The sequence below is a fragment of the Molossus molossus genome, unplaced genomic scaffold (genome assembly GCF_014108415.1).
Source record: "Molossus molossus isolate mMolMol1 unplaced genomic scaffold, mMolMol1.p scaffold_m16_p_12, whole genome shotgun sequence".
NCBI classification, from domain to species: Eukaryota; Metazoa; Chordata; class Mammalia; order Chiroptera; family Molossidae; genus Molossus; species Molossus molossus.
In genome coordinates, this window is record NW_023425347.1 from 93,003,114 (window position 1) to 93,029,294 (window position 26,181).

The 26,181-nt window shown below is 55.3% G+C and overlaps 1 protein-coding gene across 1 annotated transcript in view; it reads right to left on the bottom strand.

Annotated features, from left to right (window-relative positions):
- Positions 1-1,747: 1,747 nt before the first annotated feature.
- IGSF21 (immunoglobin superfamily member 21) overlaps positions 1,748-26,181 on the bottom strand; it is a 173,328-nt gene continuing 148,894 nt past the window's right edge. The window contains exons 5-10 of the mRNA XM_036256833.1: positions 15,161-15,276; positions 12,150-12,624; positions 3,635-3,720; positions 3,041-3,233; positions 2,641-2,676; positions 1,748-1,928 (exon numbers count right to left, since the gene is read on the bottom strand). Coding sequence (XP_036112726.1) covers positions 1,855-1,928; positions 2,641-2,676; positions 3,041-3,233; positions 3,635-3,720; positions 12,150-12,624; positions 15,161-15,276 — 980 coding nt within the window. The 3' untranslated portion in view covers positions 1,748-1,854. The remainder of the gene's footprint in view (positions 1,929-2,640; positions 2,677-3,040; positions 3,234-3,634; positions 3,721-12,149; positions 12,625-15,160; positions 15,277-26,181) is intronic.

The following is a 26,181-nucleotide window of genomic DNA, read 5'->3' on the forward strand; positions in this document are numbered from 1 at the left end:
TTCCAGCCTCCCTTGCAGTTAGGTAGGGGCCATGTGCCTACTTCTGGTCATGGGACGTGGGCGGAGGTGATCTATGTTACCACTAGGCTTGGCCCCTAAAAATGTCCTGTGTCAGCCCAGCCAGTGTGGCTCAGTGATTAAGTGTTGACCCATGCACCAAGAGGTCGCTGGTTCGATTCCCGGTCAGGGCACATGCCCAGGTTGTGGGCCCGATCCCCAGTGGGGGGCATGCAGGAGGTGGCCAGTTGATGTTCTCTCTCATTGATGGTTCTCTCTCTCTCCCTCCCTCTCTCCCTAAGAATTAGTAAAGGAAAAGGAAAAAAAAATTTTTTATGTTCTGTGTCATTGTATGAGTTTCCTGTCGTTGCTGTAAGGAATCACCACAAAGTCAGTGACTTAAACCAGTGCACGTGTGTTTCCTTGGAGTCCCGGAGGTCAGAGGTCTGAAATGAACCCATGGTGCTGACGTGCGGCAGGGCCGGTTCCTCCGGGGGCTCCAGGGCAGGGTCCGTTTCCCGGCCTCGCTCAGCGTCTGGAGGCGGCCTGCCTTCCTTGGCTGGGGGCCCCTCCGCCCACCACCCCATCTGTCTATTGTTTCTCGCCCCCCCCCCTTTATAAGGCCCCTTGTGATCACATCAGGCTCACACAGATGATCCAGAACCATCTCCCCGTCTCAACATCCCGAAATGAATCACAGCAGCGACATCGACTTTGCCACGTGAGGTCGCCTGTTCACAGTTCTGGGATGAGACGTGGCCATCTCTGGGGTGGCCGTGCTCTGCCCGCTGCCGTGATCCCACGACTCTCCTTTTGCCTGCCCCGGAGAAGACTCTACGCCACAGGTCCCAGCTGGTGCAGCCACGAGGCGAGTGAGGACGGCCTGGTCCGCCTTGGCTTTTCGCAGCCAAAAGCGACATTTTACCGTGCGAATGTGTGAGCCCCTGCAGCGTAGCCAACTCCGTCCCATCCGCACATAACGGTATTCCACGGGCTCTCCCTGGTGGCCTCCGTCGTGGCCACAGCTCCGAGGCCAACCCCACCCCTCCCAACGACTCACCTTTCCCTCAGAGCTAATACGAAATGGCATCGGGGATCCAGTGGCTGAGTAGAAGCTCGGCAACCTCCACCCTGACTTACATGTGACCTCGCTTGAGGGTGGTCTTGGCCTTGGACCTGCTTTGGGCAGAGGCTTCAAGGGTGGGTTCATCGTTTGGGTTTTTCCTCCACATCTGCTGCTACCCTTAGAGGATCACAGCCCCTTTAGCCGGGGCCCCAGAGCAAACATCCCCAGAGGAGACCTGAGCCCAACCCACAGCCTGGAGTCTGCCCAGCGACTGGTCACCTGGGGCAGAGGTGCCCACTGAGCCCAGGCTGGGTCGGCTTTACCATTCCTCCTGCCCCGGAACGTGGTCAGACCCGCTCGCTGTTGCAGGCCACGGAGATGGGGTCGGTTTGTTCTGCAGCATCACTGTGGCAGCAGCTGACCGGTGCGCTTGGCCCTGAGGAACCGTCCCTTTCCCGAGGGTCTCTGCCACTCCCCGCAGGTGGCTGTAAGGACTTGGGCGAGACGATGAGGTGCGTCTCCACCCCGCGCCCTTCGTCACCTCCTCGGCCCCAGTGCCCGTCCGGATGGCAGATGCCAGGTGGTGCCCAGTGGCCACAGAACAAATGAAGAACACAGAGCCGCACACCCAGGTGGGGAAAATCGTTCTGTTTGTTTTAATTAAACCGACTGAAGAAGCCAAGACACAGACCGAAAGAGACTAAGAACAAGACTGGAAATAGTTTAGAAAAAAAATGAAAAGCGACCGCAGGGTGTCAGCGCCGGAGGGGGTGGTGGGGCCGGTGGGGCCTTCACGTCAGCTCCAGGACCACTGTCAGGACGAGCACCAAGGGGAGCCGGACGCCAGCAGGGCCAGAAGCGGAACCTGTGGGGAGCAGGGGGCGGGTCAGAGCCTGCGGACCCCCGTGTGGCTTTCCGACGGCCCGGGGGGTGTGCAGCCTGGGATGGCAAGAGGCCAGCTCCGCCACCAGTGCCGCCTCGTGTGACCCCTTCCTCGCCCGGGCCTGCTGGCTTGAGGTCAGGCTCCCTGGTGGTCACCAGGACCCTCCAGCAGGGACCGGGTCTGGGGCCTCCACTGTGAATGGTGAGATGGGCCCAGTGTGGGAACAGGAGGGCTGGTGAGCCTGGGGCAGTGTCTGGGTCCCTCGGGGTGTTCCCAGGTTAGGGGGGAAGCCTGGAGAGGACAGTATGGGGGTCCCCACAGAGCCATCTATCTGTGCTCCCAACTGCCCTACAGAGTGTCCGGGGCCCCAGAACACAACCCCGCGGTCAGTGCTGGGCACGTCTCCTTGGGGCCAGGGCAGCGGAGTGCTGAGTTGGAAACACCAGACAGGTGCTGGTGACGCACTTAGTCACTGGAAATCCTTGCCGCTGTTTTGGGGTGCAGAGCCCCCTTCATGGTCTCTGTGCCCACTCCTGACTGTCTCTGACCCAGACTCTGTGACCTAGAGGACAGTCTCCTGCCTGGGACTGGAGGGGGGGGCAAGGGTAGGCAACTCGGAGGTTTGGGGACCAGAGCTTCCTGGAGCCTCGGAAATCACACGTTGCAGCAAGAAGCTCCAGGGGTGGAAACTCACCACGTTCCTCCGTTCCTCTCGGCACGTTTGGGTTTTCTGTGGGCGGGGGGAAAGAGAACCGGAGTGAGTGGCTGCGGGATGCAGGGAAGGAACGCCCTGTCCGCCATCTGTCAGTGCGTCCGCACCTCTGCGGGCTGAAAGTCAGCCCTGACGCACAGATGGGGAAGTGGAGGGACGCGGAGTCGTTTGCCCGAGGCTGCCCAGCTGCTCAGTGCTGGGCCTGGGATTTGAACCCACAGAACTCTGGTTTGCCCTGCTGAACTCCAGTGCCCCCCCACCCCCCACCATGAGGCACCATCTCAGGGCAAATTTAAGGGACGCGGGCCCTTTCCGCTCCCTCCTCCTCGGGGCAGTGTCAGCCAGGGCCCGCCCCTCCCGGCCCCCGTGGGGTGCAGCGTACCGAACACGATGAGCCGGGTGTGGGTGTCGGTGGAGCCCAGCGGGTTCTGGGCTGTGCAGCGGTACATGGAGCCGTTGAGCTCGGCGGGAACCCGCTCCAGCACCAGCTCCTTCCCGTCGAACTCGGTGCTGCCGTCCAGCAGGCGGCTCCCGACCCGCGTCCACGTGAACATGGGCTCTGGGAAGACCTCGTTCTGCGGGCCAGAGCAGGGGAGAGCCTGTCACCGGGGGAGCCACCTTACCTGAGCGGGAAGGGGTCAGAGCCATGGCCTGGCCAGGCCCAGCGACACGTCCTCATCTGATGGGTTGGGGGGCTCCCTGGAGCAGCAGGCGGAAAAGGACTCCAGGGCTGGAAAGAAGGTCCATGTCCACCAGGAATGTCTACTCCGCGTTCTAGACGGGAAAGCGAACAGGCAGCTACCTCTTGCCATTTCTCCTCGACACCAATTTTGCCACCACACAGATTAGCAGACTGAGGCCCGCTGGCTGGGCTGGAGGTCAGGGGAGGGTCCCCGAGCATGCTGCCAGGGATGCCAATGCCTAGCGGGGCCCCTCTCACGCTCGCCACCCTCCCAGTGCTCAGAGAGAGGCCAACCTGAAATCCATGGACCAGAATTCTCACTGTGTCCCCGACCCGGGCTCTGCTGGGAGTCATCATGATTTTGGGTCCTTTGGGGGCAACTGTAGAAAGAGGAAGGGCAGGTCAGAGAGGTATATATGTACGTATGGGGGAGGGGAGACTGGGCAAGGAAAGGAGGGGCAGGGGAAATGGAACAGAAAGTCCAGTCCAGTGCCAGGATGCCCATTCATTCATTGGTTCGTTCATTCATTGGTTCATTCATTCATTGGTTCGTTCGTTCATTGGTTCATTCATTCATTGGTTCGTTCGTTCATTGGTTCATTCATTCATTCATTCATTCCGCCTGCCTGTGTTCATTCACACACATTCCCCCAGCACCTGCAATGAACCAGGCTCCAGCTGGGACCTGGGGATTCAACGGTGTACAGAGCATGGTCTCTGCCCTCGGTGGACGAGGTGCGGGGGAATCACTTTCCCTTGGGTCTCTGTCCTCCCTTACATCCTTCTCTTCCTTAATCCTTCTTCAAAGCCCCCTTACATCTCTGAGCCGGGGAGACAAGACGCCCAAGGGCATTGCTATCCTGTGAACAGACGACGTCGGATGGACGAGCCACCGGGATCGCTGGGTTCATCCCCTCAGGTGTTAGACTAGGAAACCGAGGCCCATGGGTAACAAGGGGGTCACCACAGAGCCCGTTTTCCACATGTCCTCACTTTCAGGCCAGGCCTCCTTCCCCCAGAATCATTAACTCACTCATTCCTTCTTTCAACAAGTCATCATTGAGCCAACCACGTGCCAGGCGCTGGGGCAGGGCTGAGACACAGTGGCGAGCCAACCCAGTGCCTGCTGACCGGAGCCTGCAATGTCGCCGGGGAGACGTCTGAACGCAAACAAGTACGTGGACAAGAAGCCATCAGGAAGTGTAGCACTGTGCACAGAAGCAGACCACGGGGGAGTGGTGGTCAGTGTCTCTTCGAAGGCGGTGACATTTCAGCTGAGATGTGTAGCTCATGGGGAGGGTCCCAGGCGGAGGCCAAGGCATAGCACCGAGGCCGGAGGTCAGGGGGCAGTGGGGTGGGGGCTGGGACAGATTTTATAGAGCCTCTTGGGCTGGAGGAAGGCCTTAGGGTTTTGATCAAAGTGCCAGGCTCTGAGCCACTCTCTGTGGACACCTTCCAGGATTAGCAGAGGAGAAAAGCTGTCCCCAGGTCTCGGGGCTGGCCTGGGTCCTCCTCCATCTGCCCTGCCTGCTCCCCTCGCCTCTCCTTCCCTCTCAGACTCTTGGAGCAGAAATCAGGGCAGCTGGCAGATGTGGGTGGTCTCCCAGGCCCTGCCAACTTCATTCTCTGAGAAGGAGACCAAAGGACTATTAATTAAATCACAAGCAAGACATCTGAAGTGCCACCTGGAGCCGGCGGGAGCCTCGGTGTGAAGAGCGGGGCCTGCTCTGAGGCGGAGGGGGGCAGGGACGCGATGCTCGTTTCCGCGTTGCGTCCCCAGAGCAAGAGAGGGGTCCTGGCCGGGAGTCGGAGAGCAGGTTCTGCTCTATTCTGTGTGCCTAGGACCAGTCGCTTTCCCTAAGCGCAAAACGGGAGCAGTGATGACAGCCAGTGTCCATCCATCACCCGGATGTCAGGAATGTCAGGAGGGGGAGGGTCGAGGGTGACCTTTGTCAGGGGCGCATGAAGCATGATCTCATTTAACCTCCTGACCTTTTGTGATTGTCCCCAAAAGGAGACAAGGCTTAGGGGGCCCAAGTCACTTTCCCGCCTTCTTTAATAACACTCAGGCTCCGTGTGGGTGGTCTGTAGGGGGGAGCACAGCGTAGGGCAGGCAGTGTGGCCCTGGGCTGTTCTGTCCCTTTCTGTCTTGCCGGTCCAGCTGCAGCCAGCAGAGGGCTCGGGAGGGCACCCCTGGGTGAGCCCCTGGAGGACAAGGTTCCTCTTCTGGGTCAGATTCCTCACCACCCTGTTTTCTAACAGCCCCATCTACCTCCTTCGGGCTTGGGCCTGAGCATGCAGATCCCAAGAGGAGAGGGACGTGACATTTATCAGGTGTCTAACATGCACTACAGGACTGTCACCCCCCTTCTGGTGCTGAGAGGCAGGTTACCATAAAGCCCCTGTGCAGGCTATAAAACTGGCCCTACGGAGGGCAGTGGCTTGCCCAGTGTCACACACAAGGAAGTGGCAGAAACAGGACTTAGTGCCATGCATGTCTTCAGAGGGAAGCCAGGAGCCCAGGGGTGGAGAAGGAGAGCTGATACCTTCTTCCACTGAGTAGCCAGACCCCTGCCCCTGAGGCCTGAGCTGAGGTTCCTGGAGGCTCCTATGGAGCAGACCCTGAGGGACAGAGCGGAGCAGGCGGGGGTCTGCTGCCTTCACTTCTCTAAGCTCCATCCTAGCAGCTGCTGACCAACAAGGGCCCTTGCAGCAGATGGCCAGGCTGGTCGCGATTACCCGTGTACTTCCACCAGCATCCTGAAACCCACTGGCAGCTGCTGGCTGTCCACCCGGCCCCCTGCCTGCTCCTAGAACACACGCTGAGAGTACCCGAAGGAATGTTCTCAGCCCCCAGGCTTTCACCCCTCTCAGTCCCGGACATACAGAGAGAAGGGGGCTCGGAGACCCAGGACTGAGGCCCAGCCTTCCACTCTCTGGCTGCATGAGTCAATTCAGCTTCTTGGGCCTCAGTTTTCTCACCTGTAAATGGGGAGAGTAGGCTACCACCTTATTGGAGGAGTTGCTCTGAAATGACAACGGGGGAGAGACAGTAACGTGCAATGTACGGTGGTGTGCTTCTGCTCAGGGAAATGCAAGAGACTGTAGTTATGTAAGCTGCCCTCCACTGCTCCTGAGCATTTTGCTGCAAGGACAGACTTGTGAGAGCTCACGGAGGAGTCTCTCGGCTTCCCCCAGGAGTGCGGCGGGTTCACTAGGACCATCACTTACCCACCCACCCACTCATCCATTGATACATTTATCCATCCATCCATCCTTCCATCATCTCATCCCATCCATCCATCCTTCCATCATCTCATCCCATCCATCATTCCATCATCTCATCCCATCCATCCATCCATCCTTCCATCCTTCCATCATCTCATCCCATCAAACCATCCATCCTTCCATCCTTCCATCATCTCATCCCATCAAACCATCCATCCTTCCATCATCTCATCTCATCAAACCATCCATCCTTCCATCATCTCATCCCATCAAACCATCCATCCTTCCATCCTTCCATCATCTCATCCCATCAAACCATCCATCCTTCCATCATCTCATCCCATCAAACCATCCATCCTTCCATCATTCCATCATCTCATTCCATCCTACCCATAAACATACCAGTCTACTCACTAACCTATTCATTCATCTGCTCTCCATCTAGTCCTTCATTGTATACCCAATCTATGCCGATCATTATGCAGGGCAATGTTGAGGATACAATGATGAATGGCAACAGTAGCTTCTATTACTTTGTCACTATGCTAAGCACTTTCTATGCATTACCTTATTTAATCTTCACAATCCAGAAAAGTATTAATTAACCATTATTAAACAAGTGCTTATTAAGTAATATGTTAGGGATTATTCTGAGCCCTGTATCATGTGAACATAGCAGGTAAAAATCTTGTCCCTACACAATTTAAATTCCAGTGGGGGAATCCAAGAAATAAGGAAATATACAATATACTTGTAGACAAAAATAAATCTGATGCCAGAAAGCAAAGCAAGGTAAGGAGTTGGTGGGGCCAGGAGGAAGAGGCTGTTTGAGATAGGGTAGAAGATTTGAGGAGAAGATTTGAGCAGAGACCTGAATGAAGGAGGGATGGAGAATATCAGGGCGAGATTTTCTAAGCAGAAAGGAAAGCCAGTGCAAAGTCACAGAGGTGGATCTGAGCTGGACGTACTCAACGAAGAGTAAGGAGGACCCTGTGGCTGGAGCAGATTGGGCAGAGGGGAGCGAGAGATGAGCACCACTGGGATCTGGTTTTAAATGTGACAGCAGTCACATGGCGAACACACTGTTCTTAAGTACACAATCTGATGAATCTTAATAAATAGGAAAGTCTGTGCAACTACCATCCCCATCCAACTCCAGAGCACCCCAATCCCTCCAGGAGGTTCACTTATGCCTCCTTTCAGTCAATTTCCACTCTCCATAGGTAAACACTGCTTTGATTTATATCACCAGAGACTTGTTTTATGTTCTAGAAGTTCATATAAATGGAATCTTGCAGTATGTACTCTTTGCTGGCTTCTTTCACTCTGCATGTTTTGGGTTCCATCCACATTGTTGCGTGTAACAGGAGTTCATTAATTTGTATCGATAATTAGTTCATTGTAAAAATATACCAAAATTCTTTCACCGATTTTCCTAATTATGGATATATGCCTTTCTCACAGTTGTTGTTATGGATAAAGCTGATGTGAACATTCGTGTTCGAATCTTTGCGGATGTATGTTTTTGATTCTCCAGGGTAAATACTTAGGAGTAAAATGAGTGGATTGTAGTGTAGGGGTATATCTACCTTTGTTAAGAAGCTGCCAGTTTTCTGAGCAGTAGTACTATTTTATACTCCCACCAGCAATGGATGAGGGTTCTGTTGTTCTGTGCCTGTGCCAACTTTTGGTATTGTCAATCTCTTCAATTTTAGCCATTCTGGTGGTTGTGAAATGGTAACTCAGTGAGGTTGTAGCCTTCATTTCCCTGATGACTACTGATGTTATGCACCTTTCTAAATACTTATTGGTCATTTGTAGATCTTCTTTTTAAACATAGTTGAGTAGCCTTGTTATTATTAATCTGTAATTATTTATATAGTCTGGATACAAATCTTTCATCATATATCTGCAGTTGCAGTATTTTCTCTCAGTTTATGGTTTGCCTTTTTATTGTCTTAAAGTTTGTCTTCTTATGAGCAGAAGATTTGAATTTTAAGTCCAACTGACCAATTTTCAGTGTTTCATTCAGTGCTTGCTGTGACCTCTTTAAGAAGTCCTCGCCTACCCCAGTATCACAAAAGCATATTTCTATGTTTTGTTCTAGGAGGGTTTTACAGTGAGGTCTAAGATTCATCTCAAATTAAAGCTGTGTGTATGCGAGATAAGGGTCCAGGTTCATTTCTTCCTCATTTCTGTCCAGTCGATCCAGGGTCATTTGTTAAAAAGACTTCTCTATCCCCATTGAACATCCCAGGGTCCTTTGTCAAAAATCAATTGAATCTATATATGAGGGTCTATTTCTGGACTCCATTCTGTTCTATCAACCTATTTGTCTACCTTTCGAGGGCTTGGGGTAGGTGTGCATGTGATTCATGATCTGGTTTACGGTTTAGATGGATCAATCGGGGTGAAGAATGGAAGAGGTCACATGGGAAAGCAGAAGGATCAGTCTGCAGGCTGCTGTAATCATCTAGGCACGGACCGATGGTGCCCTGGTTGGGTGGTCAGAGAGGAAACCATGAGAAGTGGTAGACGTAGGACATATTCTGGTTGAGTTGCCAGGGCTTGGTGATGGCTTGGATGTGGGATGTAAGATAAGAGCGGGGAAAGTGGGTGACCCCAGGGTTCTGGTTTGCTCAGTGGGAAGAATGTAGTTTTCATCTACCGAGATGGGTTCTAGGACCCAGGTGGGCATCTGACTTCTTGGGGGAGGAGCAGCATCTGAGTAGGGGAGCGCACCCCGGGCAGAGGGGATGGCAAAGGGCCATCATGGGGAGACAAGCCCTGACCCTCACGGCCTGATCTTCAAAGTACTTATCAGATTCTGTGCCCAAGGTCATCTTGTCCACCCCCGTCCCACTCCCACGCCCCAGTGTAGGTGCCCTGATTGTGTGCGGTGCACACTCTCACTCAGGACCCCTCCGGCTCACACCACTTTCCACTGGTTCTCACCACAGCCCCACCAGGCAGACTGCAGAACACAGTGGTTAAGAACATGGGCTCTGGGTTCACACAGACCTGGCCGGGTGACCTACGGGGAGTTACCCTAAGCCCGGTCCCCTCACTTATAAAATGTGAATAATGATAGCATCTCACTGCCTCGTGGAGTCCCTGCCCAGTAGCAAGGAGATACGGTGGGAAAGCATTTTCCACAGAGCCTGGCCCCGGGCACATGCTCCAAACCTTTATGAGGTTACTCTTGCTGCCTCCATTCAACAGCTCAGAAAACTGAGGCGCAGAGACCTGAGGCCTGAGATCTCACCAGCTGACAGCAGCTGAGGTAGGACTGGGCGCCAGCCCAGGGGTCTCTTTACTCACCCACCCTATTTGGCCTCTTCACCATGGTGGCCCTGCTGTGTCCCTCTCCCCACCTCCCTGGTGTGCACACACGTCCTGCTGGCTTGGGGTGGCGGAGTGGAGGGGTGGGACCGGCGGCTGACAGCACCCTGTCACTAGAAGATATGGGCTGAAGCTCATCTTCCAGTAGCTTTGAATCCTTGTCTGGTCTCCCTTTTGTCATTCTTGGTTGGGGTGGACAGGGACCGTCCCATGGGAAGCCAGCGCTTGGCCAAGAGAGGCAGGTGGTAGCTTTCACGGGCGAAGCCGCCGGACAAAGGGATGAGGCTGCTCTGCCTCCCAGCCTGAGAGCGGACTGAGTCTTGAGGATGAGCCAGAAGGCACACGAGAAGGCTGGAGGGTCCAGAGCGAGGGGTGGAGGGAGGTGGGAGGGCTGGCTCTGGGTTGAGAGGGACCCAGCACCTAGCACGGGGCCTGGCCATAGCCAGTGCTCATGAAGTCTCCATGGAGTCATGAGCGAATGGTACCCGGGGGTGGGGATGGGAGGCTGGTGCTCACGACAAATGGATGCTATGAGGATGCACAGTGACAGGGCACACTGCCTGCCTTTGAATCCTCTCCAAGTTACCTCTGGCAGCTTATTTCACCTCCCTGGGGCTCAGTTACCTCATCTGTGATATGGGATGATACTAGCGCCTCAGTGAGTTATCATGAGGATTACCGATTGGGTAATTGAGTTACTGATTGCATTAATAGGAGACAAGCAACAGTCTGTGGTTTACAGTAGGTGTTCAGTAGACGTTAGCCTTAATTATTACTTTCTGTCTGGGCAGGTGGCCTGCGGGAATCAAAGGCCATTGATTCAGGGAACTAAGGCCATAGCCAGCCAAGGGTGTCTGCTCCAGGGCTGGTGTGTTCAGTGGTTGGCACCGTGGGAAGTGAAGAAAACACCACTAGAACTGGCTTGAAATCCTAGCTCTGCTACTTACAAGCTGGTGACTCAGGGACTCTTCCAACATGAGCCTCAGTTTTGCTCATCCCTAAAATGGAGCTCATAGTACATTTCTACTTGTGAGGAATAAATGAGGTAATCCTTGCAAATGTTCCTGGTGGTGTTTGGTGTGGCGTTGGTGCTGGATTTCCTGGCGGATCAGCTGAAAAAGAGAAGCCCTTTGGACCCTTTAACATAGGGTCCCGTCCTGACCCTCATCAGTCATTGCTATCTGTCCTCGGTCCCGAGGGTCTGGCTCTATGCAGTCCCCACCCCTGCAGGAGACACAGAGGACATGCCCAGGCATCGCGGGTTCCAGGAAGAGCTTCTGGGTGCTGCAGGCCCAAAGGGGTTCAGCAGAGAGAACCAGGGCAGGGTCAGTGTGCCCATCTCCCCACCCAGCCCCCGGTCAGTGCAAAAACTGGCTTGAGGGTCTCCGGTATTTCTGGTAGAGAGGATTCCACATGTCCCCTCTCTCTGCCGTGACTCAGCTGGGAGGAGATGTATAAGGGGGAGGTGTCAGATCTCAGGGAACTGCTCAGGGTGCCTCTTTGTGGAAAGAGGAGGCAGGTTCTCAGGCTGAGCTGGCCCTGGTCCAGTTTCCTGGTTGTGCCCACCTCCCACATCCCCACAGATGACAGGGTTGTCATTGTACTTGAAAGTGTAAGCCAGAGTGGTGTCTTCCCATGTCCTGTGTTCCTGACCCCAACCCGAGCCGGATCCAGCAAACCTCCCTGTGCTTTCCATGTTCCATTTTCAATATTGAAAACCTTCCATTTTTAAAATGTTTCTATTGGTTTTAGAGAGAGAAGAAGGGAGAGGGAGCAAGAGACAGAAACATCGATATGAAAGAGAAACATCCATCCATTAGTTGCCTCCTGTATGCACCCCAACCAAGGACAGAACCAGCAAGCTGGGCATGTGCCCTGATTGGAATTGAAGTGGAGACTTTTCAGTGCAAGGGATGATGCTCAACCAACTGAGCCACGCCAGCCAGGGCAAAACCCTCCCATGTCTTCTATCGCTGATGCATATTCTTGATCCTGATGGACCAAACTCCCACGACCTCTTGGGTTCCCGAGCCTACCCAGCAAACTCCCCTGGTCTCCCTGGAATCTCCCAAGTTCTCCCATCCAGCTCAGCAAACCTCCTTGAAAACCCAGACACTGCGCCTGACCCTGACTCCAGTTTGCTCCCTCTCCTTCCTATCTCCACGCTGGCCAGCAGCCCAAGGCTTCCCACCTGCTCCCTCTGCAAGGGGCCTCCAGAAGGGCACCCGCCAAGCCTTACCCAGCGTGACCTCTGCCTGCATGGGCATGGACAGTGCTGGATGCTTGACCTCACAGCTGAAGAGGGCTTCATTGTCGATCTGCGGGTTGAGCGTCCAGGTGAGCAGGGCTCGCACCTCCACCGTGCCATCACTGCCCGGGGTGTGGCTGTGTCGCAGGAAGTAGACAGGCTCGGAGCTGTGGACCCAGCGGGGGAACTCTCGGCTCACCACCGTCTCGGGGATGTTCTCGGTGGTGGGCTGGAGGAGGGTGCTGGGATCTGGGGTCAGGCCGCGGGAGGGGCGCTCCGTGTAGGGATGGCCACCCCGGTTCTCAGTGTCCATTAGGGACAGTGACCGCTGCACCTTGGTGTCATCCAGGTCACGGTGCAGGAGGCTGCGGAAGGGCCTGCTGTCCTGGAGGGGGCCGGAGCTTGCGGCGGGAGGCTCTGACAGGGGTACTGCCTCGATGGGCTCCCCATCTCTTTTGAAATAAACCTGAAATTCCAAGGAGGGTATGGGAAAGATTTAGTGCCAGTGCCCTGGACCTCCCAACAGGCTCTCAGAGGATATGGCTGCAGGAGCCTCCTCTTTCTGGTGTTCATTTCCGTCCAGCACCCCCAGACTGAGTCAGCTGGGTTCAGTGAGGACCCGCAGGCCCTGGTGGCGGAGCTCAGCCCATCTCCACCACTCACCGGCTGGTGAGCCTCATTGCTCCTAAGTTGTAGGGGGAATTGCACCCACTTCCTGAGCTGTGGGATCCTAGAAACAGTGAGCCCTCAGCAGGGCCCTGGACACAGCCTGGCAGCCACCTGGGCTCCGAGCGGTGGCCCGTGCCACCTGGGGAGAGCAGGTGAATGAGAGAGAAACGCAGGGGGCTGGGATTACATGAGACGTCAGAAGAATGAGGACAGGATCGCTGTGCAGGTTTTGGAGACGAGGCAGGACACAGGTGCGTGTGTGGGCGGGAGCTGGGAGCGGGGAGAGCTGCTGTCTTCTGGCTTCTCTTCTAGTGAGGAATTCGAGTTTAGAGAGGCGGCATTTAATTTAATTTGCTGTCTTTTTATTTTGGTACAGGCACCCAGAGGCGTGTGGGGATTGGGTGTATTTTTAATAAATCAGATAAATAAATAGATGGAAGACAGGGAGCGTGAAGGGAAGCAGCTCTCAGGCCTCCGGTGCGGGTGGGGGAGGGCAAGGATGGGGCCAGGGAGGAGGGTACGCGGGGGAGGCGGGGCTGGCAGAGGCGGGGGAGGCGGGGCTGGCAGAGGCGCGGGGGAGGCGGGGCTGGCAGAGGCGGGGGAGGCGGGGCTGGCAGAGGCGGAGGAGGCGGGGCTGGCAGAGGTGTGGGGGAGGCGGGGCTGGCAGAGGTGCGGGGGAGGCGGGGCTGGCAGAGGCGGGGGAGGCGGGGCTGGCAGAGGTGCGGGGGTGGGCACCGAATGCGCAGCGCTGGGAATCTGTCAGTTTACAGCACCAGTGAAGAAGAACCTCGTATGCACATAATAGCCTGCTTTGGAGGTTTTTCTTTCTTTCTTCCTTTCTTTTTTTGAAAAGTGCTTCAAAAGCACATTTGTAATTTATATCAAAGATTTTTTTCAAATTCTGACCTGGCAAACTAAGATGCCTAGAATGTTGGGAGATGAGGATCAGCTATATATATGTATATATGTTTTTCACTACATACTTTTGAAAGTTTTATTGCCTTGTCTTAGATGGCAGAGGCAGGCAGGCTGGGGGAGGGGGTTTTCTCCACAGCCCCAGGGCTGTGAGGAAACTTTCTTTGGGCCCTTTGGAAAAGGAGTTTTTCTTTGGGGAAAAAGACCAGCTTCCTTGATTTTAGGGAGGCCAGACCTCCGTATGGGCTCCAAAGGAGGAAAACTTGGAGCCATGAACTGCTCCCACCAATAATGGCTTTGAAGGTGCCTATTCAGCTGTCTCCTTGGGCATACAGGTGTGGGCGGAGGGGGATGGGCCTCACCAGAGGCTCTTTTCTGAACACCTAAATAGTGCCCCACCTGAGCCTCTGCACACCTGCCCACTGCCCCACCTGGGCCTCTGCACACCTGCCCACTGCCCCACCTGGGCCTCTGCTCACCTGCCCACTGCCCCACCTGGGCCTCTGCACACCTGCCCACTGCCCCACCTGGGCCTCTGCACCCCTGCCCACTGCCCCACCTGGGCCTCTGCACCCCTGCCCACTGCCCCACCTGGGCCTCTGCACCCCTGCCCACTGCCCCACCTGGGCCTCTGCTCACCTGCCCACTGCCCCACCTGGGCCTCTGCACACCTGCCCACTGCCCCACCTGGGCCTCTGCTCACCTGCCCACTGCCCTGTCTTGGGTCTTTCTGCACCTGTTTACTGCCCTGTCCTGGGCAGCTGGGTGAGCTGGCCTGGGTCCCCAGGTGACCCCACTGGACCATGCCTGTGAGACAGTCAGAGTCTGGAATGTCTGGCCTCCCCATCTTGAACTCTAACCCTACCTATTGACCCCTCACTGATCCTAGGAACTCTCTGGGTCAGGAAAGTGCTATACAAGGTCAACGTTGGAAGGGCCCAGGGAGCACACAGCCTGCAGGTTCTCAGTATGTCTCCATGGAACCCTAAGGTGTAGAGGAGCTTCATGGAGTCCCCGTTCCATCATGACCACTGTGGGTGACTCTGGAGATGTCCCTTCCCCTCTCCGGGCCTCATGTGCCTGCATCCTGCTTAGTAACTGGGGTGAGCACGAGGCTGGTCTCCCCTAAAAACCACTCCCACTGTGCAGTTCTAGGATCCCAGGGTCCAGCAGAAGTGGGGGTTCCTAGCGCTGGGAGATGGGAAGCAAGAGTGACACATAGATGCCTGGGCAGGTCAGCTGAGTGGGCAGGGTCAGACCAAGGCAGATGGGGCAGTTGACTTCTGCAGACCACACCCTCTCTCCTTCTTTTCGGAGTGGGTACCATGGTAACCCCTACAGCTGAACAAGCCACACCGAGGTTTGGCGGGTCGTCCAGCAGGGGCTGAGGAGGGACTGGGAACTCCAGGGGTACTCACCATGGGCGCTGGTTTCCCTCCAGACACGATGCAGACGAGCGTGAAGTTCTGGGCTTGGTAGCGGTTGAAGGGGGCTGGCGTGTCAGCAGCCACCACTTCGATGGAGGTAGGAGGAGCTACCCAAAAGGGAAGCACAAAAGGGAAAGGCTTAACTGGAAGATTCCGGAAGAATGCACCGCTCACCTACAATGGGCCAGGTCTCAGACTGAGTGCTGGGCAGGGGTGGGGGGCAATGGGTGCTCAACTCCAGAGGGTGCCACTGTCATCAACCAACTCGAGAATGATGTCCCTGCTGGGCACACAGAGAGGGCCCTGCCTTGCGGAGCTCGCAGCCTGATGGGTATGACAGCCGGAATCAATAGGTCACACAGTTAACGTGCTAAGTGTACCAGGTATCGGGAGGCGTGACAGTGTAAAGGGGCCCTGCCCAAGCCTGAAGAAGTGACACTGTGCCGTGACCCAAGGAAGCAGCGTGTGCGGGACAAGCATGACAGCTGGCAGGAACGGCATGTGCCAAAGCCTGGGGCTGGTTGGCCCAGGGCACGGGGATGGAGGCAGGCAATTCAAGGAGCCAGGGCAGTGTGGTGCCCAGTGTGGATGGGGAGATGTGCAGGGCACTGAACAGGACAGCTGATGGTGGGTCACCACTCACTGGCCCAGGTTCCTACTGGCTCGTGAAAGCCTATTGTGACATTCTCAGGAATTTTGGGAACCAGTTGTTAAACCACTACTAGCTTGAAATGGGCCACCGTGGGCATCTTTACGCCATGGAAATCGGCCACAGCCACAGATCAGGGCTTTCTGGCTTGTGTGTTCCTTCCCCTGTTCTGGCCCCAGAGAGTGGGTTTACCAGCACACCACTGTGCCCGAGCGTATCTTCTTTGTCCTCAGAGCAGTGGGGAGCCACTGACGATTTTAAGCGAGAGCAGTGACATGATCCGAGTTGCATTTTGAGGAGACTGGAAACAGAATCGAGGCTAGAGACACTGATCGCTTAGACCCGGGGGAGAGCAGTAGATGCCTTTGACAGACCCTGGGATCCTTTTATTCTGCAAGCTCCCTTATTGTGGTTGGTCCCTCCTCCCACCAGCTGCCCCTGGCTGCTCTGCCAAAGCCAGTGCTCCAGGCGCCGTGGGCACTGGAACGGGCCCACGGAGCCATCGGGCACTCCTGGGTCCACGTCCCAGCTACGTCCCCACCACCTCCATGTCCTTGGGCAAGCTGCCCACACTGTGAGCCTCAGTTCCCCAGTTTATGAAATGGGAATCATGCTCTGCAGACATTGAAAGAACCAGCTAATCCGCACAAAAGGAATTCCATATCCTTCCTGGTCCTCCTGTTCCTTCCCCAACCCCCGCAGTGGGCAGCACAAGGGCTACAGGCTTAGGACTCAGCTTGGGAACCTGTCGGTTCTGGCTTATCCAGCCTTGGGTCCTCCTGCGCAGTGGGCGAGCAGAGAAAATGAAGAAGCGTGGGCTTTTCCTCCCAGCCCGGGGTTTTCACCCCCGTTACGTTTAATTAAATTCCACAAACATTTCCTGACACCTTCTAGGTGCGGAGCGTGGTGCCAGGTGCCTGCGGTAGGCGCCCAGGGATGAAACCGACCAGCGAGGAGACGCTCCGTCTGGCGGGGGCGGCAGCCGCCTGGCGAATCTATTTTAAGGTCTAGGGAAGGAGGCCAGGTAGGAACCTTCATTCATTCCGGCAGCGCCACGTGCTGTCAGCAGGGGCCGCAGATAAACAGGAAACAATGGGAGAACAATAGGCAGAGAATTGTAATTAAGTGTAAGATGGGATGAAACAGATGGTAAGTGGGGTAGGAATTCCGAGGGAGGGGGGTGGATACATCAGAACATTTCAATTACCCAGAAGTTGCCGATTCTACAATTTAACTTTTCCAGAGCGGGACTGAGTGAAAACCTGGATGCAACAGCAGGAGCCAGTGAGCCCTTACCTGTGCGAATGCATTTAGTCCTCACCATCAGTCTGTGAGGTGGGTGTCTGTATGCCCATTTTACAGATGAGAAAAGTTAGGAGGTAAAGCAGCTTGCCTGGGTTCATGGAGTCAGGATTTGAACCCAAGCACCGCAGCTCAAGAGCCGAAACTCAAGCATGGAACTGTGCCACCTAGATCCTTGGAAACAGGGAAGGAGCTCATACCTATTGGCGCCCGAGCCCTAAGTACACATTTTAGCCACCAGGAACACGCCTTCACCTGGCACCTCTCAACTTCCGTGGACACCTTGAATGCAGCTCCCTTGAGAACTGCCCCTGTGGGGTGGCTCTACTTAACTCGTTTGCCACAGAGATTAAGGGACCATGCCAATTAGAGTTTGGCATACAGCTCCGGCACTGCTCAGTGTGGCATGCATGCAGGTGTGAGTACACCCCCAAGCACCCTAGAGGCTCCGAACTAGGCAAGGGCACTTTCAAAATCACTCATTCATTCTTCCTTACGTTCACTGAGCAGGAAGCAGGCACCTAGAACCTTCTGTATAGGATTGCTTTGGGAAGTACACAAGATGATGCTTACAAGGTGCCTGGTCCATAGTAAGCCTGAGAGACAGTGTAGTAGTTTTAGCAAATACTATTTGTAATACAGGGAGGTAGTCTAGGACAATGGTTTAAAGTGTGGGCTCTGTATTCTCTCTCTCTCTCTCTCATTTTTTTTGAGGGGGGGAGGCAACCAAATTTTTGGTGGCCTTGTTTTGACAAGGCTGAAAAAAAAATGTGGGTTCTAAACTCAACTACACAGGGCTCCAAGACCAGCTGTACCCCTTACCACTGCGTGAGCCTGGGCATGTTACTGAACCTCTCTGAACCTCAGTTTCCTTATCTGCAAAATGAAATTGAGGGGTACCTGTGAGGATGCAATGAAGTGGCACCCGAAAGTGTTTTAAAACTGCACCCAATACACGTCCGCGGCATTTATTAGCAATATTATTTACTAACATTCTTCCTTGGAGGTTCCTTGCTAGTGGCTGGGAGGGTAAAATGTGGTCTCTGCTTCGGGGCACTCACAGTTCAGTGAGGAGAGCGGAAGATGCCCTGGCCTGGCCCTGTTCAGTGCAGTGGTCACCTACCGCGGTGGCGGCTGAGAACTCAAAACGCCCTTCCCAGTCCACGTGCGCCGTGAGTTTAAAGTACACCGAATCTCAAGGACAACCGCAAAACGAATGTTGACTATGTTATTAATATTTCACATCTGTTACCCGTTGAAATGACATTTGGGCTATCTTGAACTTAATAAATATATTATTAAAATTAATTTCACCTTTGAAACTGTTCTCCATGTGGTTATTGGGAAACTTACAATTACGCATGTGGCCTGCATTGTATTTCTATTGCACAGGCCTGGATCAGAACTTCCATTGACAGGTAGGCCAACTGAGGTCAGAGAAGGGGACAGATTTACCTGTGGTCACACTGTGAGTCGATGGCAGAGACTGGACTGGCACCCAGGTTATACAATGCAGGCCAGGGTCCTTTGCACAGCACAGGTGCCCCCCCAACACACACACACACACACACACACACATCTGTGTGCACACACGTCCCCATTCTGAGATCTGCACCCAAGTCACGCACACCACCCACACAGACCCTGATTGGGAGCTGTGTTCCCGTCCCTCGTTATATTTCTGAGCAGGTGTTAGCAATATGTACAGTTAATCAAGCTCCTAAGACAACAACAGATTTCAGCTGTATGGACGATGACACAGCAGAGCCGCTAATGTCAGCACGGACAGCCCAGGCTACACACACTCTGCCCATCAAGAGAGTCCTCAGTCAACCGTGTGTCCTAGAAAACCGTCCCTCTGCATCTCGCCCACTGCGGGGCTCTGAGTGCAGGAGTCGGAGAGCTGCCGACACCGAGGAGACCCTAACATCTTATGGATGCACCCCGATCACTATCACCCTCTCCCCTTCCTTCTTTCTTCCCCTTCCTTCGAGTAAGAACAGCACTCTATCCCCACAACCCACAGCTTCTTAGGCTTGTCCTCTAGAATTCACTATTAGTCTTCCCAACTATATCCAATCTCCACCTCCATCCCGTCCTCTCTATTCCTTCTCCACCTCCATCTTCACCTCCATCCCGTCCTCTCTATTCCTTCTCCACCTCCATCTCCACCTCCATCCCGTCCTCTCTATTCCTTCTCCACCTCCATCTCCACCTCCATCCCGTCCTCTCTATTCCTCCTCCACCTCCGTCCTCACCTCCATCCCGTCCTCTCTATTCCTTCTCCACCTCCGTCCTCACCTCCATCCCGTCCTCTCTATTCCTTCTCCACCTCCGTCCTCACCTCCATCCCGTCCCCTCTATTATTCTCCACCTCCATCTCTACCTCCATCCCGTCCTCTCTATTCCTTCTCCACCTCCGTCCTCACCTCCATCCCGTCCTCTCTATTCCTTCTCCACCTCTATCTCCACCTCCATCCCGTCCTCTCTATCCTTCTCCACCTCCATCCTCACCTCCATCCCGTCCTCTCTATCCTTCTCCACCTCCATCCCGTCCTCTCTATCCTTCTCCACCTCCATCTCCACCTCCATCCCGTCCTCTCTATTCCTCCTCCACCTCCGTCCTCACCTCCATCCCGTCCTCTCTATTCCTTCTCCACCTCCGTCCTCACCTCCATCCCGTCCTACTAATATCCTCCTCCACCCGTCGCTGGTCCCCTCACCTCCATCCCGTCCTCTCTATTCCTTCTCCACCTCCATCCTCACCTCCATCCCGTCCTCTCTATTCCTTCTCCACCTCCATCTCCACCTCCATCCCGTCCTCTCTATTCCTCCTCCACCTCCGTCCTCACCTCCATCCATCCTCTCTATTCCTTCTCCACCTCCGTCCTCACCTCCATCCCGTCCTCTCTATTATTCTCCACCTCCATCTCTACCTCCATCCCGTCCCCTCTATTCCTTCTCCACCTCCATCTCCACCTCCATCCCGTCCTCTCTATTCCTCCTCCACCTCCGTCCTCACCTCCATCCCTTCCTCTCTATCCTTCTCCACCTCCATCCTCACCTCCATCCCTTCCTCTCTATCCTTCTCCACCTCCGTCCTCACCTCCATCCCGTCCTCTCTATTATTCTCCACCTCCATCTCTACCTCCATCCCGTCCTCTCTATTCCTTCTCCACCACCGTCCTCACCTCCATCCCGTCCCCTCTATTATTCTCCACCTCCATCTCCACCTCCATCCCGTCCTCTCTATCCTTCTCCACCTCCATCCTCACCTCCATCCCGTCCTCTCTATTCCTTCTCCACCTCCGTCCTCACCTCCATCCCTTCCTCTCTATCCTTCTCCACCTCCATCCTCACCTCCATCCCGTCCTCTCTATCCTTCTCCACCGCCATCTCCACCTCCATCCCGTCCTCTCGTTCCTCTCCACCTCCGTCCTCACCTCCATCCCTTCCTCTCTATCCTTCTACACCTCCATCCTCACCTCCATCCTTTCCTCTCTATCCTTCTCCACCTCCGTCCTCACCTCCATCCCGTCCTCTCTATTCCTCCTCCACCGCCATCTCCACCTCCATCCCGTCCTCGCTATCCTTCTCCACCTCCTCCTCACCTCCACCCGTCCTCTTTAGCCTCCTCCAACCCATCCGCAACCTCCATCCCGTCCTCTCTATCCTTCTCCACCTCCATCCTCACCTCCATCCCGTCCTCTCTATCCTTCTCCACCTCCATCTCCACCTCCATCCCGTCCTCTCTATTCCTCCTCCACCTCCGTCCTCACCTCCATCCCTTCCTCTCTATCCTTCTCCACCTCCATCCTCACCTCCATCCCTTCCTCTCTATCCTTCTCCACCTCCATCCTCACCTCCATCCCGTCCTCTCTATTCCTTCTCCGCCTCCATCCTCACCTCCATCCCGTCCTCTCTATTCCTCCTCCACCTCCATCCTCACCTCCATCCCGTCCTCTACCTTCTCAACCTCCATATCACCTCCATCCCGTCCTCTCATTCATCTCCAACTCAGTCCTCACTCCATCCATTATCTCTATCCTCTCACCTCCATCCTCACCTCCATCCCCCCCCCTATATCCTTCCCGCCCTCTATCCTCCCACCTCCACCCTTCCTCTCTATCCTTCTCGTCAACCTCCGGCCTCACCTCCATCCCGCCCTCTATTATTCTCCCCATCCTCTCTACCTCCATCCCGTCCCCTCTATTCCTTCTCCACCTCCATCTCCACTCCATCCCCCGTCCTCTCTATCCTCTCCCACACCTCCGTCCTCACCTCCACCCGTCCCCGCTATTTCCCCCTCCCCCCCCCCCTCCCTTCCACCTCTATCTCCACCTCCATCCCGTCATCTCTATTCCTTCTCCACCTCCATCCTCACCTCCATCCTGTCCTCTCTATCCTTCTCCACCTCCATGCTCACCTCCATCCCGTCCCCTCTATTCCTTCTCCACCTCCATGCCACCCATCCCGTCTATCCACCTCCATCTCCACCTCCAGTCCCGTCCCGCTCTAATTTTCCTTCTCCCCTCCATGCTCACCCTCCAATCCCTTCCTCTTATCCTCTCCAGCCCCGTCCTCACCTCCATCCTGTCCCCTCTCTTATTTCCCACCTCCATCTCCACCTACCCTCACCCGCCCGTCGCGCTTTCCTTGCTCCCCTCCATCTTCCACCTCCATCCCGTCCTCTCTATTCCTCCCCACTCCCCTCCGTCGCTACCTCCATCCTTCCTCTCTTCCTTCTCCACCTCCGTCTCTCACCTCCTCCCTTCCTCCTCTCTATCCTTCTCCACCTCCGTCCTCACCTCCATCCCTTCCTCTCTATCCTTCTCCACCTCCATCCTCACCTCCATCCCATCCTCTCTATTCCTTCTCCACCTCCATCTCTACCTCCATCCCGTCCCCTCTATTCCTTCTCCACCTCCATCCTCACCTCCATCCCTCCTTCTTCTATAATCCTCCTCCATCCTCCATCTCACCTCCATCCCGTCCCTCTATCCTTCTCCACCTCCATCCTCACCTCCATCCCGTCCTCTCTATTCCTTCTCCGCCTCCGTCCTCACCTCCATCCCGTCCCCTCTATTCCCTCTCCACCTCTATCTCCACCTCCATCCCGTCATCTCTATTCCTTCTCCACCTCCAGCCTCACCTCCCTCCCCACCCCTCTATTCCTTCTCCACCTCCATCTCCACCTCCAGCCCGTCCCTCTTTTTTTTCCTTCTCCATGCTCACCTCCATCCCGTCCCCTCTATTCCTTCTCCACCTCCAGCCTCACCTCCCTCCCCGTCCCCTCTATTCCTTCTCCCACTCTCCATCTCCCACCTCCAGCCCGTCCTCGCTTTCCTTCTCCACCTCCATCCTCTAACCTCCATCCCGTCCTCTCTATTTCCTTCTCCCACCTCCTCCTCCCTCCATCCCTCCTCACTCTATTCCGTCTCTCACCCCTCCATCCTCACCTCCATCCCGTCCATCTCTATATCCTTCTCCACCCTCCATTCCCCCTCCCTCCCCCTCTCTATCCTTCTCCCCTCCGTCCTCCCTCCATCCCGTCCTCTCTATTCCTCTCCACCTGCCATCTCACCTCCCATCTCGTCCGCTCTAGCCTTTCCCCACTCCAGGCCCCCACCTCCATCCCGTCCCTCTAGTCCTTCTCCACCTCCATCCTCAACCTCCATCCCGTCTCCCTCTAGTTCCTCTTCTCCACCTGCCATTCTTCTCCACCTCCATCCCGTCCCCTCTATTCCTCCTCCACCTCCATCTCCACTTCCATCCCGTCCCCTCTATTCCTTCTCCCTACCATCTACCACCTCCATCCCGTCCCTCTATCCTTCGCCACCTCCATCTCCCCTCCATCCTGTGCTTCTCTATCCTGTTTCTCTACCTCCGTCCTCACCTCCATCCTGTCCTCTCTATCCTTCTCCACCTCCATCCTCACCTCCATCCTGTGCTCTCTATTCCTTCTCTACCTCCGTCCTCACCTCCATCCTGTCCTCTCTATTCCTTCTCCACCTCCATCCTCACCTCCATCCCGTCCTCTCTATCCTTCTCCACCTCCATCTCCACCTCCATCCTGTCCTCTCTATCCTTCTCCACCTCCATCCTCACCTCCATCCCGTCCCCTCTATTCCTTCTCCACCTCCATCCTCACCTCCATCCCATCCTCTCTATCCTTCTCCACCTCCATCCTCACCTCCATCCCATCCTCTCTATCCTTCTCCACCTCCATCCTCACCTCCATCCCATCCTCTCTATCCTTCTCCACCTCCATCCTCACCTCCATCCCATCCTCTCTATCCTTCTCCACCTCCATCCTCACCTCCATCCCATCCTCTCTATTCCTTCTCCACCTCCGTCCTCACCTCCATCCTGTCCTCTCTATCCTTCTCCACCTCCATCCTCACCTCCATCCCGTCCTCTCCATCCTCTCCACCCGCCATCCCCTGTCCTCTCTATTCCTTCGCTACCTCCGGCCTCACCTCCATCCCGTCCTCTCTATTCTTCTCCGACCTCCGGCCTCACCTCCTTCCTCGTCCCCTACCTTCTCACTCCATCCCGTCCTCTATTCCTCCTCCACCTCCATCCTCACCTCCATCCCGTCCTCTCTATTCCTTCTCCACCTCCATCCTCACCTCCATCCCGTCCTCTCTATTCCTCCTCCACCTCCATCCTCACCTCCATCCCGTCCTCTCTATCCTTCTCCTGCATCCATCCTTCCCTCCGCCCTCACCCGCTATCCTGCTTCTGTCCACCTCCATCCCTCACCTCCCTCCCCGCCTCCTCTATTCCTCCTCCACCTCCATCCTCCACCTCCATCCCTCCTCTCTATCCTTCTCCCCCACCTCCGTCCTACCTCCATCCTTCTACTATCCTTCTCCACCTCCATCCTCACCCTCCACTTTCCTCTTATCCTTCTCCACCTCCGTCCACCTCCATCCCGTCCTCTCTATTCCTCCTCCACCTCCGTCCTCACCTCCATCCCTTGCCTCTCTATCCTTCTCCACCTCCATCCCTCACCTCCTCCTCGTCCCATCTATTCCTTCTCCACCTCAGCTCACTCATCCCGTCCTCTCTTATTCCTTCTTCACTCCATCTCCACCTCCTCCCGTCCTCTTTTCCTTCTCCCCTCCATCTCCACCTCCATCCCGTCCTCTCTCTTCCTCCTCCACCTCCGTCCGTCCCTCCATCCCCTTCCTCCTACCTTCCCACCTCCGCTCCTCACCTCCATCCCCTTCCTCCTATCATTCTCCACCTCCATCCTCACCTCCATCCCCATCCGCTCTATTCCTCTCCCCTCCACTCTACCTCCATCCCGTCCCCTCGATATTTTTCCTTCTCCACCTCCATCCTCACCTCCATTCTCCCGCCGTCCTCACTCCATCCGTCCCTATATTCCTTCTCCCCTCTATCTCCACCCCATCCGGCAGACTCTATTCCTTCTCCCACCTCACATTCCTCACCTCCATCTGCCCAGCCGCCCATCATACCACCTCCATCTGCACCATCCCGTACCTCCTCTATGCAGCTCCTCCAGGATCCACCCTCCATCCTCCACCTCATCACCGTCCTCTCGTATGTCCTTCTCCACCTCCATCCGCCCTAACAATCCCGTGCCCTTCTCTATTCCCTTCTCCACCTATTCCTTTCCTCAAGCCGTCTCATGCGGGTCCAATTCCTAGTCCTCCTTCTATGGTTAACCCTGTCTCAATACCCCGTCTCTGATCTCCCCCAAGTCTCATCCCGTAGACACATACACGCATGTTCCTTCTCCACCGCCCATCCTCACCTCCATCCTGTCCTCTCTAATCCTTTCGACTCTCCACTCCACATCATCCCGTCCTCTCTATCCTTCTCACCTCCAGGCTCACATCCATCCCAACCATCTCTATTCCTTTCACAGACGCCTCACCCATCCCCTCCTCCCTCCCTCCTCCACACCCCTCACCTCACCCATCCCGTCCTCTCTATTCCCTTCCCCACCTCCATCCCCACCTCCATCCCTCCTCTCTATATTCCTTCTCCCCTCCAATCTCACCTCCATCCGTCCCTCGCTTACTTCTCCACATCATCCCACCGCCATCCGTCCACCTATGCCTATCCACCTCCTCTACACCTCCATCCTGTCTCACCACCGCCTCACCTCCATGCGCACCTCCACCCGTCCCTCTATTCCTCTCCACTCCATTCACTCCATCCAGTCCCTCTATAACTTTCAACTCCACCTCCACCCCATCCGTCCTCACTAACCTTATCAACCTCGAACACCCCACCAGTCCCCCTCTATTCCCTGTCCAACTCCATCTCCACCCCATCCCGTCCCCTCTATTCCTTCTCCACCTCCATCTCCACCTCCATCCCTTCCTCTCTATCCTCCTCACCTCCGCTCCACCTCCCCCCGTCCTCAGAAAAAACAAGCACCACATAAGGCAAACAAAAGAAAGAACGAAAGATAAAGTCACACAAAAAATCAACAATCATAACGTACGCTAGAACCTTCACACTCCAGGCTCACCTAAATCCCAACACATCAATTCCTTCTCCACCGCAAGCGACAAGTCCATACCTACACGCTATTCCTTCTCCACCTCCATCTCCACCTCCATCCCGTCCCCTCTATTCCTTCTCCACCTCCATCCTCACCTCCATCCCGTCCTCTCTATCCTTCTCCACCTCCATCCTCACCTCCATCCCGTCCCCTCTATCCTTCTCCACCTCCAGCCTCACCTCCATCCCGAGCCTCTATATCCTTCTCCACCTCCAATCCTCACCTCCATCCTGTCCCCTCTATGCCTTCTACACCAACCTCCATCCTCACCTCCATCCCGTCCTCTCTATCCTTCTCCACCTCCATCCTCACCTCCATCCCGTCCTCTCTATTCCTTCTCCACCTCCATACCATCACCTCCATCCCATCCTCTCTATCCGTCTCCACCTCCATCCTCACCTCCATCCGATCCTCATCTATCCTTGCTCCACCTCCATCCTCACCTCCATCCCATCCCTCCATTCTTCTCCACCATCCATCATACCTCCATCCAACCTCTCTATTCCTTCTCCACCT